At 43.9% G+C, this 19,629-nt stretch overlaps 1 protein-coding gene across 1 annotated transcript in view; it reads left to right on the forward strand.

Annotated features, from left to right (window-relative positions):
- Window positions 1–19,629, forward strand: part of ADAMTS10 (ADAM metallopeptidase with thrombospondin type 1 motif 10) — a 69,816-nt gene that overhangs the window by 22,131 nt on the left and 28,056 nt on the right. Inside the window, exons 8-15 of the mRNA XM_081314438.1 lie at window positions 1,642–1,685; window positions 3,603–3,708; window positions 3,855–4,001; window positions 4,668–4,809; window positions 7,795–7,902; window positions 8,912–9,057; window positions 9,149–9,212; window positions 11,915–12,017. Coding sequence (XP_081170564.1) covers window positions 1,642–1,685; window positions 3,603–3,708; window positions 3,855–4,001; window positions 4,668–4,809; window positions 7,795–7,902; window positions 8,912–9,057; window positions 9,149–9,212; window positions 11,915–12,017 — 860 coding nt within the window. The remainder of the gene's footprint in view (window positions 1–1,641; window positions 1,686–3,602; window positions 3,709–3,854; window positions 4,002–4,667; window positions 4,810–7,794; window positions 7,903–8,911; window positions 9,058–9,148; window positions 9,213–11,914; window positions 12,018–19,629) is intronic.

Here is a 19,629-nt window from a genome sequence, read left to right on the forward strand (position 1 = left end):
ATATGTCTCTTTTTTCCAGTGCCATTACAACTATGAATGGTCACTGATCAAAAGTGTCCGAATTTTGATCATGTGACCATGGAGATGCTACAACGGTCAAAAGTGTGAAAAACCGCACTAGGTCACTTTTTTCAGTGCTGTTGTACCTTTAAATGGTCACTAAACGAATGGTTGTAAGTCGAGGACTGCCTGTATCTTTTTTTTTTTGCTGATGCTCAGAGGTTGGGGGAGAGCCTTAACTGAGCCGAGGGGGGAAGTCTTAATTTCAACTTACCATCACCTTGAGCTGAGACTGTGCCGTCACAAAGTTTATCAAATTCCCAGGGAATGCATAACTCCAAGACCTAGTTTTCAATCCTGTGCCTCTAAAAGCCATTTAGCAAAGTACAGGTAGGCCCTGAACTTCATTTAGCAACCTTTCAAAGTTTCAACAGCACTGGAAAATATAATGATTTACAACCAGTCCTCATTCATAGCAATTGTCACAGCACGCCTGTGGTCACGTGATCAAAAGGTGGGCACTTGGCAACTAGAATGCATTTACAATGGTTGCAGTGCCCCGGTCTCTTATGATCACCATTTGCAATGTTCCCAGCCAGCTTCCAACAAGCAAAATCAAGGGGGGAGGGGGATTTTCACTTAATGACCGTGTGATTCACAGCAACTGCAGGGATTTCCTTAACAACTATGGGAATAAAGCTTGTAAAATCAAGTGCAACTCACTGAACAAACACCTTGCTTAGTAATGGAAATTCTGTTCTCAATTGTGGCCGTAAAGTGAGGACTACCTGTTATGTATTGGGCTTGTGGTGTTACACCATGCAACCCAGACAAGCTGTCTCCAGTCCTGCAATTGGTTAGCCCAGGCGGCAAGAGTGGGTTTAACCCTATTGGCTGCCACCTAGGGGCTAGTCTATATATTGTGGCTGGTTGCGGCCCAAGCCTTCAGTACAGTTTCAGCAAGAATAAAAGCATGAGTTATTCTGTACTCAGCCTCGTGTCATCATTCCTGCTCCCAAGAGCCCACGACTTAACACTACCTATGCTAGGAAAATCTCTTGCTTTCGTGTTCTGTGTGTTTTTCTCCCTGAAGTTTCTGATTAGTCACAGAAGAAGGTGGGATGTTGAATTTGATGGATCTTTTGATCAGAATTCTTAACATGACATTGGGTGGTTTCCAACAATTGAAATCAAGTTGCTTTCATCCATCCCAGCAGTCCAATTTATTTTTATTGACTCATTTATATCCCGACTTTGTTATTTTTATAAATAACTCCAGGTGGCAAACGTACCTGATACTCCTTCCTTCTCCTATTTTCCCAACAACAACCCTGTGAGGTGGGTTGGGCTGAGACTGGCCCAAAGTTACCCATCTGGCTTTCAACGGTGAATTTCAGGGCCCAATTTATTTTTATTCAGTCATTATATTCAGGAGATGGTTGTAAACATGCCACTGATCAAAATGCAAAGACTGGTGTCAAAATTTAGCCTTACATACCCCACCCACTCTATGGTGTTTTCATTTGGTGATTATTTTCCGGGCAGTAATCGTGCAGAAACCACAGCTAGTTTAATCAGTGCAATGGAATCTGATCTAACATGGCATTTTTCTTTGTTTCTTCTCTCTTCCCCTCCTTCTAGATACGATATTTGCATTTACAAAAACAAACCCTGTGGAACTTTAGGTAGGTAAAAAAAATGTGCCATCAAATGTTCATCATTATAGCCTATACTAATTTTTATGCTGATTTTTTTTTTGAAGTGGAAAAAATTTACTTGGGCTGGGATCGTACCACCCAGTAACTAGACCAAAATGGGGTTTGCAGTAGTGTCTATAACAGGGGTCTCCAAACTTGATAGCTTTAAGACTTGTGGACTTAACTCCCAGAATTCCTTAGTGAGCCATGCTAAGGAAGTTGACGTTCACAACTCTTAAAGTTGCCAGCTTTGGAGAGCCTTGGTCTATAACAAATACTGCGGTCAACACAACAACATATGCCTCGTGATGTCATTATGAAAACTCAGCAGTTGTGTTGTCCTGCATATAAATTGCATCATTTTCATCCTTTGTCTCTGCCCAATCCCGTAGAGATAGGTAGAGCCTGATCCAGTGTGTCATTAGAATCCTCAACTATTTTTTAATGTGTTGTTTGATGCAAAATATTGTGTTAAGCTATTAGGTAGTGCTTGAGTTATAACCTGATGCTTAGTGACTGTTTGAAGTTACAAGGGACACCCCCCCCAAAAAAAAGGTACTTACAACTGGTTCTAAAGTTCAGATGGCTAGAACAGCCCTGTGGTCATGTGACTGCATTTCAGGGCACTCATCTATCCCACATTTACAGCTGTTTGCAGCATCTCACAGTCATGTGACCATGATTAATGAGATTTTGGCCCCAAACTGGGATTTACTTCCATGGGACAATCAGTTTACTTAATGACTGCTATGTTTGATTAATGACCACAGCAGTCACTTTACCCCATTCTGGTCATAAGTCAAGGACTACCTGAAGGTGTATGTTAGTTAAGGCATAGCTCATTATATGGGTAAGGCAGTTGTAATGTATTGGGATTTTTACTTGAACTGTTTCATGTGTCTGTTTGAATGCTGCTTAAGGTTGCTCAATGGTGTGTCTGTGTAAGTCACTGACTAAGCCAGACTTGCTGTCTCCAAGAAGATCATTGCATGATTTGGGGCGGGAATGGGTTCCTTTAATCCTATTGGCTGCCACCTAGTGGCCAACCATATAAGTAGCTGCGCAGCAGCCTCTGTTTCAGTTCTGTTCCTGTTTGCCTAAATAGAGCATGTTCCTGTTTGCAACCTTCCATCTCGCTTATTGCCTGCAAAGAACCGGCTACACAACAGCAGTTATATTTTGCTTATCTGGTTTAAGGTTTAGCATCTTGGGGTGAATGCAACCAATTAGTTAGTAACCTAGTCTTCCTCTTACTGATATTTTTAATTCTGGTTTCTTTACCGAATACAGTTGGCCTGGGAGTAGGTTTACATAGTAGTAGCATGGGCTAAGAAGGAGAATTATGCAGGGCTGCATTGGCTAAGGCTTCTGGGAGTTGTAGTTAAGCACAGTTGTAGAGCTACAATCATCCTCGCACACTGCTTGCAAAGAATGGCTGAATGAAAACATTTAGTCTCTCAAAAAGTTTGAAATAGTGAAGTGGGATTGCCCATTGTGGCAATTTGAGGTAGATGAAATCTGTAACAGACTCTCAGGTAGGTAGACTGGAGGGCAGCAATATAATGGCCTTCATATAATTAATAATACGGAAAATGTATTGTTTTTAAGCTGATGCCTATTAATTTGACTTTCACAAAGAGGTAGGCAACTATGGCCCCTTTACGATCTATGGACTTCAATTCCCAGAATTCCTGAGCCAGCCATGCTGGCTCAGGAATTCTGGGAGTGAAGTCCACAGGTCCTAAAGGGGGCCATAGTTGCCCACTCCTGCTCTAACAGATGAGCTAATTAATGAACATTTTGAAATCATAAACATCCCTAAAAATTGAATTGGGAAGGGGGCTAGAGCCACACAGTGGGTAGACTTCGCTTCTGCCCCCCACAGTAACGTTTTCCCTTTCCCAGGATTGGCCCCCGTGGGTGGCATGTGTGAACGTGAAAGGAGCTGCAGCATCAATGAAGACCTTGGCTTGGCCACAGCTTTCACCATTGCTCACGAGATAGGTCACACGTGAGTCTCTTGCCACTGTTGCGTTTGTGCAATATGCAAGCAACTTTCACGCTACTCACACACCCATTTTGGGTTTCCATCTTCCTTGGATGGGGAAGGCCCTTCCAGAACTAAAACAAAAACATAATATTTCTCCCCTTTTCCAGGTTTGGCATGAACCATGATGGCGTTGGAAATAGCTGTGGATCCCGGGGACGGGAAACAGCTAAACTCATGGCAGCTCATATTACCATGAAGACCAACCCCTTTGTCTGGTCAGCATGCAGTAGAGATTATATAACCAGCTTCCTGGAGTAAGATTTGACTCACTTCATTATCTAATGTTCTTCATCCCCCTAAAATAGGATTCTTTTCTCCCAAATCCTTGCTACCGTGTTTCCCCGAAAGTAAGACCTACCCAGTGGTGGGATTCAGCCGGTTCGCACCACTTTGGCAGAACCGGTACCTAATTTTTTGTTGCTCAGGCCCAGAATGGACTTCCGGAAGCGGCATCCACACAGAGAACCGGTTGTTCACATATTTGAATCCTACCACTGGACCTACCCCGAAAATAAGCCCTGGTTTTGGGGTGAGACACACGCCTAAAAATCAAGCTAGGGTGGGAGTGGGGGGGTGTCGAGCTGCCCCACACACCTGCACCCGCTTACCGTTGCAGGCAGGCCTCCCATGAATCGACACCTGCCTCACCTTGCTGGCCCACTTCTTCTGCGGCAACCCCCAGGCTGCATTTTGCTGTCAGAGGCCTTCTGGAGCAGGGGTCCTCAACTTCTGCAGAAGAAGTGGGCCGGCTGGGTGGGGCTGTCGATGCTGCTTCCATGAGCTAAGACCGTGGGAAAGATACTCCCTCAAAATAAGACCCAGTGCCAGTTTTGGAGGCTAAAATAAAATAAAATAAGACCAGGTCTTATTTACAGGGAAACCCAGTATTAATAACTTGTGCTCTTTCACTCTACCTCTAGCTCTGGAATGGGGCTCTGCCTGAATAATGCTCCCCCCAAGCAAGACTTCATCTACCCCACTGTGGCTCCAGGACAAGCCTACGATGCAGACGAGCAATGCCGGCTTCAGTACGGGACAAAATCTCGCCAGTGTAAATATGGGGTAGAGAAGCCTTCCTGCTTTTCCTCTTGATTCCCAAGGGGTTGGAAGGAAGGAATTTTAGTTAGGCAAGAACATTGGAGGTAGTCCTCGATTTACGACCAGTTGCTTAGCAACAATCAAAGTAGTGATGGACCCTCATAAAGCTATTTATGATCCAGATTCTGATATCCAGCCCCAGCCCGTCTGGTCACGTGACCACATTTTGGATGCTTGGCAATATTTAGGGTTGTTTGCAGCGTCCCGTGGTCACATGACCAGAATTTATGATGTTTTTACTGAAAACCAGTGCTTCTGGTTTTCAGCAAAAAACTGCCCATAATGAACAATGGGTTCACTTAACAACCATGGCGTTCACTTAACAAACATTGTGTTTACTCAAACAAGCACCACAACAAAGGTTTTAAAATCAGCTGTCATCACCCATTTTACGACAATCATGATTAATGACTGAAATTGCAGGCTCAATTACGGTCATATGTCGAGGACTACGTGTAGTCTTTGTAAGATAAGCTTTCTGTGCATCAACCACAACTGTCGGCAGCATCTTTTTGTGCTGTTATTAGTCATGTCTAACTTTTTCCTGTGTTGAGGTGCCCCTGTGGTTGGTTATTTCTGATCAGTCATAGTAATGTGCTGTTATATCTATCAGATTGTCAGCTTATAAGGAATCACAGAAGATGATGCATTTCTTGAAGCCAAAACTTCATATTTCTTCTACTGGTTTCAGTGTCCCCAATGAAGAGCAAATCTGAAAATGTTGTGGGTTTTTTTGTATAGTATCTGTAGCAGAAAGAAAATACAGAGAGACTCGGTTACATAAGCTGTAGGATCATAGAATCTCTTCTGGTCCAATCCCCTGCCCAGGGCAGGAATCGTTAGAGCAGGGGTGTCAAACCCGCCGCGTCACGTGATGTATCACAATGTATCATGACTTTTTCCCCTTGCCGGAACTGGGGTAGGCACAGCTTTTGTGTGACGCATCCAGCCCCTGGGCTGGCAGTTTGACACTCCTGCTTTAGAGCAGGGGTCCTCAACCTTGGCAACTTTAAGACTTCTGGACTTCAATTCCCAGAATTCCTTAGCCAGCTTTGCTGGCTGAGGAATTCTGGGAGTTGAAGTCCACAAGTCGTAAAGTTGCCAAGGTTGAGGACCCCTGCTTTAGAGCATCCCAGGCAGAGAGCTGCCCAACCTTTGCTTGAAAACCTCTAGTAATGGAGCCATTACTACTATTTCAGAAGGCAGGCTGTTCCATTTCTTAGTAGCTCTCATAGTCAAGAAAAGTCTCCTTGTTTCAACTTTGGCTCTCCAGCTATAAAGCTTCCATTTGTTGATTCTCATCTTACTTCAGTACAGGTAGTTCTCGACTTACAATCATTTAGTCATTTAGTGACCATTCAAAGTTACAAAGGCATTGAAAAATGACCATTTTCAAATGCCCATGCAGCGTCCCCATAGTCACACTGCAGCATCCCCAAAGTCGCCAAATTTAGATGCATGGAAACTGGTTCATATTTATGAAGGTTGCAGTTTCCCGGGGTCATGTGATCATCATTTGCAAACTTCAAAGCCAGTTTCTGATGGGCAAACTCAATGGGGGAAACTAGATTCACTTAATGACTTCATGATTTACTTAACTGCAGTGATTCCCTTAACAACCATGGCAAAAACTGTAGTAAAATTGGGCATGACAACTGCATTGAATTGCAAAGGAAATTCTGGTCCCAATTGTGGTTGTAAGTCAAAGATTACCTGTATTGCATACTATTTCTTTCTTTTTTAACAGGTGCTCACTCTGTTACACGGCACTCGGGATTTGACCCGCCAAACTGCCGATCAGAAGGTCGGCAGTTTGGCGGGTCAAATCCCGAGTGCCGTGTAACAGAGTGAGCACCTGTTACTCATCCCAGCTTCTGCCAACCTAGCAGTTCGAAAGCACGTAAAAATGCAAGTAGAAAAATAGGGACCACTACGGTGGGAAGGTAACAGCGTTCCATGCGCTTTTGGCGTCTAGTCATGCCGGCCACATGACCACGGAGATGTCCTCAGACAAGCGCTGGCTCTTCGGCTTTGAAACGGAGATGAGCACCGGCCCCCAGAGTTGGAAACGACTAGCACGCATGTGCGGGGGAACCTTTACCTTATATATATATATATATATATATATATATATATATATATATATATATATATATATATATGTATGTATGTATGTATGTATGTATGTATGTATGTATGTATGTATGTATGTATGTATGTATATGTATATGTATATGTATATGTATATATATATGTATATATGTATATATATAATTATATTCATGTTGGCAGAGTAATTGTATTGAATGAAGGTATTCACATATGAGAAAATGAAAACAAACCCATTTTTATTTATTCCTATAACCCCTACACTCTAATACAAATTTGTTTTTATGGATAAGTTCATGTTTATTTGTGGCAGTTTGGTAGACCATTTTTCTGCTTATTTCAGATAACTGAAAGACTGTATTAGTTCTCCCATTCTTAATACAGATTTACAAATAGCTAGGGAAGCAATTAGCTTGAGTTTATTTTGATGCAAATTTATGCAGTTTGTTGTTTCTGAAGAAGACACAAACTAAAAACTCTACTTTTCCAAATTTTGTGAATTCAAGAATTGCATTCTAATATGTGCTTATAAGGAAAAATACAGATTATAAAAGACAGTGGATTAGAAAAATTAATGTAGAAATATGCAGAAATTGCCTATAAAATGATCCCTGGACAAACTGCAAAAAATCATGTGAGTTTCCAGGAAAAAAATTAAAAACATGCATAAATCAAGGCTGAAACAATTGATTCAAAACTACTTATGGCTGAAAAAATGAAAAAGTCAGCTAAACCAAAACTGTATTCACTCAGCTCCATATCCCATTCTATTACTCTTCTTGGCACTATCTCTCTTCCTATTCCTACAATCCACCAACTGTTATTTTGTTTGTCATCCAGGAAGTTTGCAGTGAGCTATGGTGTCTTAGCAAGACCAACCGGTGTATCACCAACAGTATTCCAGCTGCAGAAGGGACGATATGCCAGACTAACACCATTGAAAAGGGGGTAAGGAAAAACCACAATATCAGAAATAGATAAAGTTCTCAGGGGTTTTCAAACCTGACCACTGGAAGATGTGTGGACTTCAACTCCCAGAATTCCCAGCCAGCATGAAGTCCATACATCTTCCAATTGCCAAGTCTGAAAAAACGCTGATCTAACTAGTATAGTAAAAGCTCATTGCTCAGTAACAGGGCATCTGGTTTTTGCGTGCAGAAGATTCCAATTTCACCTAAGGTAGGACCGCGGAAATACTTCCATCTAATACTGTGAGCCCCTGTACCAAACAGTCTCAACCAGTATGAGGTGGCTTCCTGTGTTTTTTGATAAATCAGATCTTTATTCAAAACCATGAGGATTTGGGAGCCTCAAGGAGTTGGGGGTAAAACAATGGTGGCATATTCAAGGGTATAAGCCATGGGTCTTCAAACTTGGCCCTTTTATGACTTGTCGGCTTCAACTCTCAGAATTCCTCAGCCAGCGTGCCTGGCTGAGGAATTCTGGCATTTGAAGTCCACAAGTCATAAAAGGGCCAAGTTTGAAGACCCCTGGTATAGATAGTCCTCCATTTACAATCATTTGTTTTGTGACTGAAGTTACAACAGCACTCAAAAAATGGCTTAGAACTTATGACCACCAAACGTCCCCTCAATTGTACGATCAAAATTTGCGTGCTTGGCAACCAGCATATATTTATGACAATTTCAGCACCTGGAGTCATATGATCATCTTTTCCCAGCTGGTTTCCAACAAGCAAAGTCAGCAGGGGAAGCCAGATTCATTTAATGACCCCATGAGTCACTTAACTGCAGTTGTTCACTTAACAACCAGGACAAAAATGGTGAAAAAATTGGGCGTGACTCAACAACGCCTAGTAATCTGGTCTCAATTCTGGTTGTAACTCAAGAGCTACCTGTATAGGCAAACCAACGGGGTTATGAATATCATCCACTTTGGCTTTCTGCAATATTGCCTGTGTTTTTCTCTCTGTCCCCCTTGCTTCCACCCTACTCAGTGGTGCTACAAGCGGGAATGCGTACCTTTCGGCATGCGGCCAGAAGGGGTGGATGGAGCATGGGGCAGCTGGTCAGCCTGGGGAGAGTGCAGCCGGACCTGTGGGGGAGGCGTTTCCTCATCTATTCGCTATTGCGACAGTCCAAGGTAAGCAGATTGCTGTCAGCATCTGATGCAGCCTCTGGGCATAGCACTGTGGGCCTATAATCACACATTCTTTACCATTTTTTTTCAAAAGGCCAACCATTGGAGGAAGGTATTGCCTAGGAGAACGGAAGCGCTACCGGTCATGTAACATTGATGTGAGTAACACTAACCACAAACACACTGTGCACCATCCTAGAAATTTAGAGCCGGAAAAGCTGTTTAGGACATCAAGTCCAACCCTCTTTTCAGTGCAGGAATTCATATTAAATCATCCCCAGACAATGATGTGTAGTGTCTGTCAGACACATCTGGAAGAGGAGGGCCCACCTCTTTCCTGGGAAATTAAGCTTCTCTTTTGAGCTTCTCTTTCCGCCACCCCCCACCCCCAATACTCAAGTGGATCAGCCTTCTTGTATTTTAAAACCATTGTTCCATGCTCTGCACATTATGCCATGTGATGCAGAATAGTTTGGGCCTATTCTTTGACATTGTTTCAGGTATAGAAATAGAAAGAAAGAAAGAAAGAAAGAAAGAAAGAAAGAAAGAAAGAAAGAAAGAAAGAAAGAAAGAAAGAGAGAGAGAGAGAGAGAGAGAGAGAGAGAGAAAGAAAGAAAAAGAAAGAAGAAAGAAAGAAAGAAAGAAAGAAAGAAAGAAAGAAAGAAAGAAAGAAAGAAAGAAAGAAAGAAAGAAAGAAAGAAAGAAAGAAAGAGGGAGAAAGAAAGAAAGAAAGAGGGAGAGAAGGAAGGAAGGAAGGAAGGAAGGAAGGAAGGAAGGAAGGAAGGAAGGAAGGAAGGAAGGAAGGAAGATAGATAGATCCTCTTTGGTCTTCTCTTCTTTAGGCTAGTGTTTCTCAACCTTGGCAACATGAAGATGTGTGGACTACATTTCTCAGAATTCCCCAGTCAGCGTGCTGGCTAGGTAATTCTGGGAGATGTAGTCCATACATCATCACATTGCCTAGGTTGAGAAACATTGCTCTAGTCTAGGCTAAACATATTTTGCTCTTCTCTGAAACACTTCTGGTCTTTTCTGAATCCTTCTTAAAGTGGGTGCTCAGAACCGGACACAATATTGAAACTGGCATCTGAACCACTAACACTTTTCCTACTTGCAAACTGCACTTCTTCGATGCTGCCTGAAATTGCATTTAACTGTAAGGAATTTTGGGTTGGCCAGCTGGTGGGAATTCATAGAATGTTTTTCCAACCTCATGAGTCATTTGGGTTGAAAGATAAGTCAACATATTAATCCTTGCTCCGATTGTTGCTTAATAATGTGGACTTGAGAATTTATCCCATTTGCACCTCCCTCTACGCTTGCTACAAGTGTTCTCAAAATTGCACCCAATGGCTTCCTCTCCCTCCCCTGACAATATTTTGAAATTAAAAATCAGTTTCAGATAGTCTTTGGGAGGCATGATAATCAAAATTATCCCTTTACAGAGCTGGGAGAGACACCAGTTTTCCTATGTTGTATACTCCCAGGATACATTCATCAAAGATTCCTGTGTTCACAAATGCTTAATCAGGACAGTTAAAAACATCACATCCGCATTCATTCAAAATGCTAAGTGTGGTCAGTTTTGACCTTAGTTCATGGCATGGAGTTTTAGTTCTGTGTTTATCTTTTTGTTTGGGGGCATTGCGTTGTGTGGATTTAGACCACTTGACTAATCTATGGTTCAATCTCTTAGGTCAGGGGTCCTCAAACTTGGCCACTTTAAGACTTGTGGACTTCAACAGCTGGCTGGGGAATTCTGGGAGTTGAAGTCCACAAGTCTTAAAGTGGCCAGGTTTGAGGACCCCTGTCTTATGTGAACCCATAAAATTGTCTGCATACTCAGCCACTGAATTCCTTGTACAGGTAAACTTTAACTTACAACCACAATAGGGTCCAGAATTTCTGTTGCCAAGTAAGGTGGTTGTAAAGTGAGTTGTGCCTCACTTTGTGACCTTTTTGCCATGGATGTTAAGTGAATCACTAAAGTTGTTAAGTGAATCGTGGGGTTATTAAGTGAATCTGGCTTCCCCCACATTGAAGCTATCTGGGAAAGTCACAAATGATGCTCACATGACCCTGGCATCCTGCTACTGTTATAAATACGTGTTGGTTGCCAAGCTCCCAAATTTTGATCATGGGGATGCGACAACAGTTGTAAATGCAAAGACTGGTCGCAAGTCACTTTTTTCAGTTCTGTTGTACTTCTGAATGGTTGCTAAACAAATGGTTGTAAATCGTGGGCTGTGTCTGTCTGTATGTCACATTTTTTTAATCTATAATAGTTAAGAGTCACAAATAGATTCACTTTCTATTTGAATATATCTCAGTGCAAAAAAAAAAACCAACCCCAAACTTTTTCCTGGAGACCTTACATTTCAAGATTAAGCTCCATCCAAGGTCGGCAGTTTGGCGGGTCGAATCCCGAGTGCCACGTAGCAGAGTGAGCGCCTGTTACTCGTCCCAGCTTCTGCCAACCTAGCAGTTCGAAAGCACGTAAAAAATGCAAGTAGAAAAATAGGGACCACTACGGTGGGAAGGTAACAGCGTTCCGTGCGCCTTTGGCATCTAGTCATGCCGGCCACATGACCACGGAGACATCCTCGGACAAGCGCTGGCTCTTCGGCTTTGAAACGGAGATGAGCACCGGCCCCTAGAGTCGGAAACGACTAGCACGCATGTGCGGGGAAACCTTTGCCTTTACCTTAACAACCAAATATTTTTATTTCACCACCCTGGTGTTTTTGATCAGAAGCCAGAAGTAGTTTTACCATCCATGCATTGGTGGACATAACCACATCCAGCTGTTGATAATAATTCTGGGATCTTCCTTTCTTCCTTGATTCTTATCCTGCTTCAGGATTGTCCTCCTGGGTCAAAAGACTTCCGAGAGCTTCAATGTGCTGAATTTGATCACATCCCCTTTCGGGGCAAATATTATACTTGGAAGACGTACCGAGGGGGTAAGTGCAGCATTTCCTAACAGACAGCTTCAACATCCACATGGTCGTAAGATGTGCAAGTTAACAAAAGTTTGCAGAGTGGGATGTTTTTGCCCAACTGGCAAATTACGTTTTGTTTCCCAGGCACCCTATTGCAATCCTATCCTGTGCTTTTCCATTTTTCTCTACAACAGTAAATAGGAATTCCATGCATATTGAATCCTAAAGGCCTAAAGTGTTTTTCCTAGGAAGGTTTTGAATTGGGTTGGGTTTTTGTGCATGACATGTAAAGCTTCGCACTCAGAGAATTGACACTGCTATTAGCGTGTGGGCAAGCTGGAAAGCTGATAACCGCGTTCTGTGTGCCTCAGCGTATAGTCACACTGGTCACATGACCACAGAAATGTCTTCGGACAACACGGGCTCCCTTGGCTAAGAAATGGAGATGAGCACCACCCCCTAGAGTTGGACTCAACTGGACAAGGGAAAGCTTTGCCTTTTCTTTTATTAGCATATCTAACACCTACTGGCTGGCTTCTGTCATGGTCTCTAAACTAAGAATGCCTTATTATCCCAGGGGTAGGCAACCTTGGCTCTTTTATGACTCGTGGACTTCAACTCCCAGAATTCCTGAGCCAGCACGGCTCAGCTCGGAAACCTCTCCCTTTCCCCTCAGCATGGCTGGCTCAGGAATTCTGGGAGTTGAAGTCCACGAGTCATAAAAGAGCCAAGGTTGCCTACCCCTGCCTTATCCTGTTTCACTTCTGCCGACTGTAGAATATTGTGTTCTTACAGGCCGGTCTAACTGACAAATGAGCTAGCTCATTTGGACCAGTTGAGACGTGTTTGTGGCCCTCCAAGGTACAATTGCATTGAAGTAATAAAAAACACAAAATTATTAGCAGTGTTAAATCAATTTTCACTCACCCGTTTATTGCTTTGGGATTCTACTTTGTCCTGCAGTCTCCTCCTAATTTTTGAAGGGCATAATGTTGTTTAAAAATGCTTTTAAGATGGTTGAAAATTTGCCTTTTCTCTATTGCCCTCTTTATAAGTAAATAATTGGCATGTGTTTATTGCGATTTAGTGGGGGGGGGGGTGGGGGTTTGTAAAAAAGGCTATATTTAATATAAGTGCGAGGTCCAACCTGGAAAATAGCCTAGAAGAAAACCAGATTCTTAATAACCTATTTCACCGTTACCACACTGAATCTTAATATTTTGTGTTAAGCAATGGAGTACCGAGGAGTACCAATGTTACTATTGCTTAAGGCATCGGCTGGCCTTAATCCATCTGTGCAAATAGCAGAGAAAATGAGATATTGATAGACAAGAAAGAAAGAAGGAAAGGCAGGTGCTTTTCCAGGCAGCTGTTTTTCCACCCTGATTTACAACTGCAAGAAGGAGGCACAACAGGAGTGTGCAGCTCAGCCATTTTCAGAGATTGTGTGGAATTTCACATTCCCCACCCACCCCACTCTCAGTATAGACATAACTGCAAGGCAGCAGACAGAAACAAAGGAGAGAAGACAAAGGCTGTGGAGAGGGAAGATTGTCAAAAGAACTGGTGGTTTTTAATTAATAATTATTAATAATTTAATTAATAATTATTAATTAATTAATAATTTAATTTAATATTTGCATTTGTATACCGCCCTTTCCCTGAGGACTCAGGGCGGTTTACAGGGAATTAAAAATCAAAACATACAAAAGTTAAAACCAATTAAAAAGCATTAAATTCACCCTGTACATTAAAACCCCAGTTAAAATTTTCTCCTCAGCCTGGGCCCGAGAGCTCAAAGAGCCAGGTCTTCAGGCCCCGGCGGAATGATCGGAGGTCGGGAGCAGTCCTCAACTCTACCGGCAGCTGGTTCCAGAGGGCAGGCGCTCCCACTGAGAAGGCCCTATCCCTGGGTGTCACCCGCCGGCAATCTCTCACCGGCGGAACCCTGAGCAGACCCTCCCTGTGAGAGCGCACTCTGAATGATTATTGCAGCTACTTTCTTTGGGGTAATAACTGTGGGATGGAGAAGCAAAAAAAAAACAAGACTAATGGAAACATATTTTGAAATCCTAGAGCAGCGTTTCTCAGCCTTGGCAACTTTTAAGATGGGTGGACTTCAACTCCCAGAATTCCCTAGCTGCCGTTGCAGTTGAAGTCCGTGCATCTTAAAGCCACCAAGATTGAGAAACACCGTGATGTTTCTTCTGAGGAAATACTGTTTCACCCAGGCAATAGGCATTTAGAATTCTCCAGGTAAAGGGAAAACAAGTGGAAGGTAAGAAGGAGGCAGAAACCTTTTGCTGTCTAATGATAATCTTAGACATGTCTAGGGAAGGACATTCTGGCTAGCATATTGCAGCTTTCATTCCCCCCTAAGGAAAAGTTCAAAAAAAAAAGTGCAGCATCCAGCTGCCGAAGGCTTGCCCACCCAGATACACTGTATTATGTCGTGGGCTCTTGGTGCAGGAAGGAAGACACGAGGCTGAGTACAAGATGACACATGCTTTATTCTTGCTAGAATTGTACTGGAACTTGGTCCGTGACTGGCCACAATATATAGTCTAGCCCCTAGGCGGCAGCCAATAGGTTTGAACCCACTCTTGCCGCCAGGGGCTAACCAATTGCAGGACCGGAGACGGCTTGTCTGGGTTGCTGGAGAGCCGTTAGCTGCTCCAGCAACACACGTGGTATAACACCACAAGCCCAATACATAACACCCCTCCCCTCTTAGATCAGACTATTACACCCTTGAATAATCTTAACAGCTGTCAAGACTTATTAATCAACTCCAAACAACTGTAGTGATAATAATAAAATAATAATAATAAAATAATAAATCATAAATTCACTGTGGCTACAATGAGATTAAACAACGTCTGAACAGGCTTGCCAATGCAGTAGTGGCTACAATGAGATTAACCAATGTCTCATGAGCAGGCTTACATTACAGTAAAGGCAGTTCCACAATGCACAAGTTTCTGTAGTTAGTGGTACAAGTTTCACAACACTATACATCACTTTATTTTACGATATAATCTGAGAGATATGCAGGAGGCTTCTGTGGCCTAGAGGAATGTCTTGGAGTTCCCATCACTTGGTGGTCTACCAGCTTACCCAGTGGGCTGGGTAGACCCATGTCTCTTTGTGCTCCAGTGTCAAGGGGAATCGGAACGCTCTGGCTGGCCTCACCAGGTTGGCCCACCCCAGAGTCAGTCTGTTTTGCAGAGTATACACAGCGGTTGCTGAGGTTCAGCTGGCTCGCTTGGTCAGGGGTTCCATGTTGCACTTCCGTGCTTCCTGATTCTACCTCAGACTCCCCCTCCACTGAGAAAGAAAAACCCTGGTGGTTCCAGTGGGGGCTGACTTGGCTGCAAGTCTGAGGACCTTGGGAGGGACTTATGCCACAGTCCTCACTTAGTGACCATTCTGGAAACCTTTTCCTGAGTTGTTCAATGTGTCTTCTGACCAATCGTCCTCCCTCCAACCCCACTTCATAAGATAGGGGTCCGGATGCCTTGGTTATTTAACCAGGAGCCCATAAATTCCTTTGACCATAGTTCCTGGCCCAAACCCAATCGCCCATGTGCATCCCCCTTGGGGGTTTTGGTCGAGAGGCTTCTGTTGCCACTCTGTCTGGATGCAACCTGTCCAGTTTAGTAATTAAACGTCTCCTCCAACGTAGTTCTGCAGGACTTTTACCGGTTGCAGTGCAGGGTATAGAATGCTGGCAGAGTAAGAAATCTGCCAATCTGTGATGCCAGTCACCTGTGACAATACGCTTGAGTGCCTCCTTTGTTGTCCTCACCATGCGTTCGGCTTGTCCATTAAAAGAAGGATGAAACGGTGCAGACGTTGCATGTCTGATGAGATTAGCTCTAAGGAAAGCCTGAAATTCAGCAGCAGTGAATTGGGCCCCATTATCAGAAACCAAAACATCAGGCAACCCATGTGTTACAAAGAGTTTTCTCAGCACCTGGATGGTCCTAGCAGTAGTCATGTTAGGAACTGGAATTACTTCCAGCCATTTTGAGTGGCTATCCACTACTATCAGGAAAAGCTGCCCCTGAAAAGGCCCAGCATAGTCTATGTGAATCCTAGACCAGGGAGTGTGTGTTTCCTCCCACCTGTGAACTGGGGCCTGAGGCATTTCAGGCCTAGATTGCTGGCATATATAACAACCATGGACTTGACCCTCGATAGCCTTATCAAGGCCACCAAAGATGGCTTCTAGCTAAAGCTTTCATTCTGACAATGCCTAGATGGCCTTCATGTAAGGAGTGTAAGACCCTGTCCCTTAGGGAAGTGGGAATTATGACTCTCTTCCCCCTTAAGATGCACCCTTTATGTGCAGACAATTCATGCCTCCTGACAAAATAACTTTGAAATTCAGATCCTGGACTTTTTTCCAACCAGCCCGTGTATACCCATGACAACACTCTACTTAGAATTTTATCTGTGGCAGTTTCAGCAGCAATATCCCCTGCATGGAGGGGAAACTTAGGTATGTCCTGTATGGACAATATTCTAGCAGCAGGGGCTTTTTTGTCAAGCAGCTTGTGGAGGGGCTCTGCTATTGCTGCCTTATGAGGTAGGAATGTGTGATAAAAATTTAAGAGACCCAAAAATGCTTGCAGCTCTCCTTTTGATTTGGGCCTAGGAGCCATTTTAATGGCCTTCACTTTAGAATCAGCGGGGTAAATACCATTTGCATCAATGTGGAACCCCAAGAATTCTGTTGATGAGACCCCAATACTACACTTGTTCTTTTTTAATTTGAGGCCTGCTTTGCGAAGCCTCTGCAAAACAGCCCTGAGCCTTCTGGCCAACACTTCTGGGGATTCCCCAGCAATAATAACATCATCAAAATAAGGGCAGATGCCCTGAATACCCTTAAGTGTACGTTCCATAATCCCTTGGAAAATACCCAGTGCAACACTGACTCCAAACTGTAATCGTTTGACTTTGAATGCCCCTCTGTGAGTTACGATCGTTTGAGCCACGGCTGTGGCCTCGTCAACCGGCAATTGCTGATAGGCCTGTGCTAAATCAAGTTTAGCAAAAATGGTTCCCCCTTGCAAGGAGGCTAAAATATGGTTGACTACAGGAACCGGGTAAGCGTGTTGCTTGAGGGCCTTATTTAATGTGCATTTATAATCAGTGCAAATGCGAACTTCCCCGTTGGACTTCAGTGGGGTGACAATAGGAGTTTCCCACTGCCCCCCATTGACAGGCTGTAACACGCCCTGTTCTACAAGCTTATCAATTTCACAATCAATTTTATGTTTTAAGGCAAAGGGGACCCTGCGAGGTTTAACCCTGATTGGGACAACGTTGGGATCTAACTTGAAAGAAATTGGCGGGCCTGTGTATGTCCCTAGGGTTGAATCAAAAACATCTGCGTATTCCTCGCACACTGACATGAGGTCTGCCATTTGTGTCCAGTTTATGCCAGTAATCTGAATACCTAAGGCATCAAACCAATCAAGTCCAATGAGACTTGTTCTCTGGCCTTCTACTACTATTACATCTAGGTGCCCCAAAAACCCTTTAAAATTTACCAATACGGTGGCTTCACCCTTAACTTTAACATGAGCATTTTGAAAGTCCGTTAAAATGATATCTGAGAGTCTTAGTTTGGCCCACTTGTTACTGCGCCTACACACAAAGTTGAATGTGTCTTACAAAATGATTGAGACAGCAGAGCAGGAGTCCAACTCCATTTTGCATGGAACTCCTTGTAGCTCTACTAAGAGCTTAAGTTTAGGCTTGAGGGGGCGTCAAGCCCCAGTGTGGCAAACGCTTCTCCGGCTTCTGAAGAATCCCACACTAACTGGACCCTGGGCCCCAGTACCTCTCCTAGTCGGTTCCTCCGACTGGTGTTTGGGTGGCCGGTCTCTGGCGGGCTCTGCAAACCACCGTGATGTAGCCTGTCCTTCTGCAAGCTCTACACGTGGCCGAGCGAAATCTGCAACTGGCGCAAAGATGGTTGCCTCCGCACCCCTTTCATCTAGGTAAGAGAACTGCCTTGTAAGCGTCCTCTCGCTGGTGGTTGTTGCGGTTTTGTGCATTGGATTGCCTTTGAAGTTGGTTGATCTGGGGTTCTTCTTCTGACAATTATCTGGCGGCTTTGGCGACCTCTAGATGGACCGATTCTTCGATGTTAAAAGGTTTGGTGGGCTGAACTGTCAGCAGCTTCGTCGGCCATCACCTCATCCTGTGCCTCGGAGAACATTAAGTTGGGTCTAGCAAACAGTCTCTGCTGGAGCGTTCTATCCCGAAGGCCACAGACGAGCTGGTCTCTTAGTCGTTCTTCTAAGTTTGAGAACTTGCAAAGGCGTGTGGCCTGTCTTAGGTCTGCAATAAACTCCGAAGCTGTCTCCCCAGGTAGCTGCACTCTTTGGTAGAATTTAAATCACCACGCCATCTCCGACATCTTGGGCTGGAAGTGCCTGGTTAGCTTCAACTTAAGGTCTGCGTATGATACTGCTTCTATGGGCATTGGCGCGAAAAGATTCTCTGCTAGGTCGAAAGTTGCTGGGCCGCACACGCAAAGCAACATGGTGGCCTTCAGGCCTTCCTCCGCAATTTGATTTGCTCTCAGATAGTTCTCTACTTCTGAGAGGTAAGAGCCATTCTTCCGGATGCTTCACATCAAACTCTCTTAATTTGCCGACCTTCGACATTCTTCCTTCAGATTCCTGCGATCTTCAGATCCTGCTTCTAGGCTCAGGGAATGCGTCCACTGAGCATGAGGCCGCTAGTGGTTTACAGTCAGCTTGGGGGGGGAATGCCTCTTCCCTCCGGTGTGAAATGCCAACCCCTCGTTGACTTTAGCTCTTAATCAGCGAAGCAGGATCCCATCCTCGTCGCCACTATTATGCCGTGGGCTCTTGGTGCAGGAAGGAAGACACGAGGCTGAGTACAAGATGACACATGCTTTATTCTTGCTAGAACTGTACTGGAACTTGGTCCGTGACCGGCCACAATATATAGTCTAGCCCCTAGGCAGCAGCCAATAGGTTTGAACCCACTCTTGCCGCCAGGGGCTAACCAATTGCAGGACCGGAGACGGCTTGTCTGGGTTGCTGGAGAGCCGTTAGCTGATCCAGCAACGCACGTGGTATAACACCACAAGCCCAATACATAACACACTGTGTAGGATTTTTATGTTAGAAAGCATTTTGAAGGCCATCCAATTCCCTGCTCTATGCCGAAGTCTTGCAACTTCAGCATTCTTGGCAGACAAATTTGCAGCCTCTGCTTCAAACTCCTGCAGAGAAGAAGCCATCATTTCTCAAGGAAGTTTGTTCCAGCAGCAAACAGTTAATAGGAAGGTTCTCTTTAGGTTTAGCCCAATGGCTGCCCTCCCAGTTCTTCCCATTAGTTCTTCCATGGAATCATAGAAAGCAGGTTCATGCTATTGTCCCTCTTATAACTAGTAAGGTGCAATAATTGAAAAAAACAAGATTGAACTTTCCTTTAATTTTCTGTCTTTCAGGCTAACCTTTCTAGTTTGTTTTTTAAAAAATATTCTTTGTAGGGCTTGGTTTCTTGATTTACCGCCATTCTCGTCACTTTCCCTTAAACATCCTCAGCTCCTTAAACATAGTCCCAGCCCTTTGGCATAATG

The sequence above is a fragment of the Vipera berus genome (genome assembly GCF_964194415.1).
Source record: "Vipera berus genome assembly, chromosome: 1".
Taxonomy (NCBI): domain Eukaryota; kingdom Metazoa; phylum Chordata; class Lepidosauria; order Squamata; family Viperidae; genus Vipera; species Vipera berus.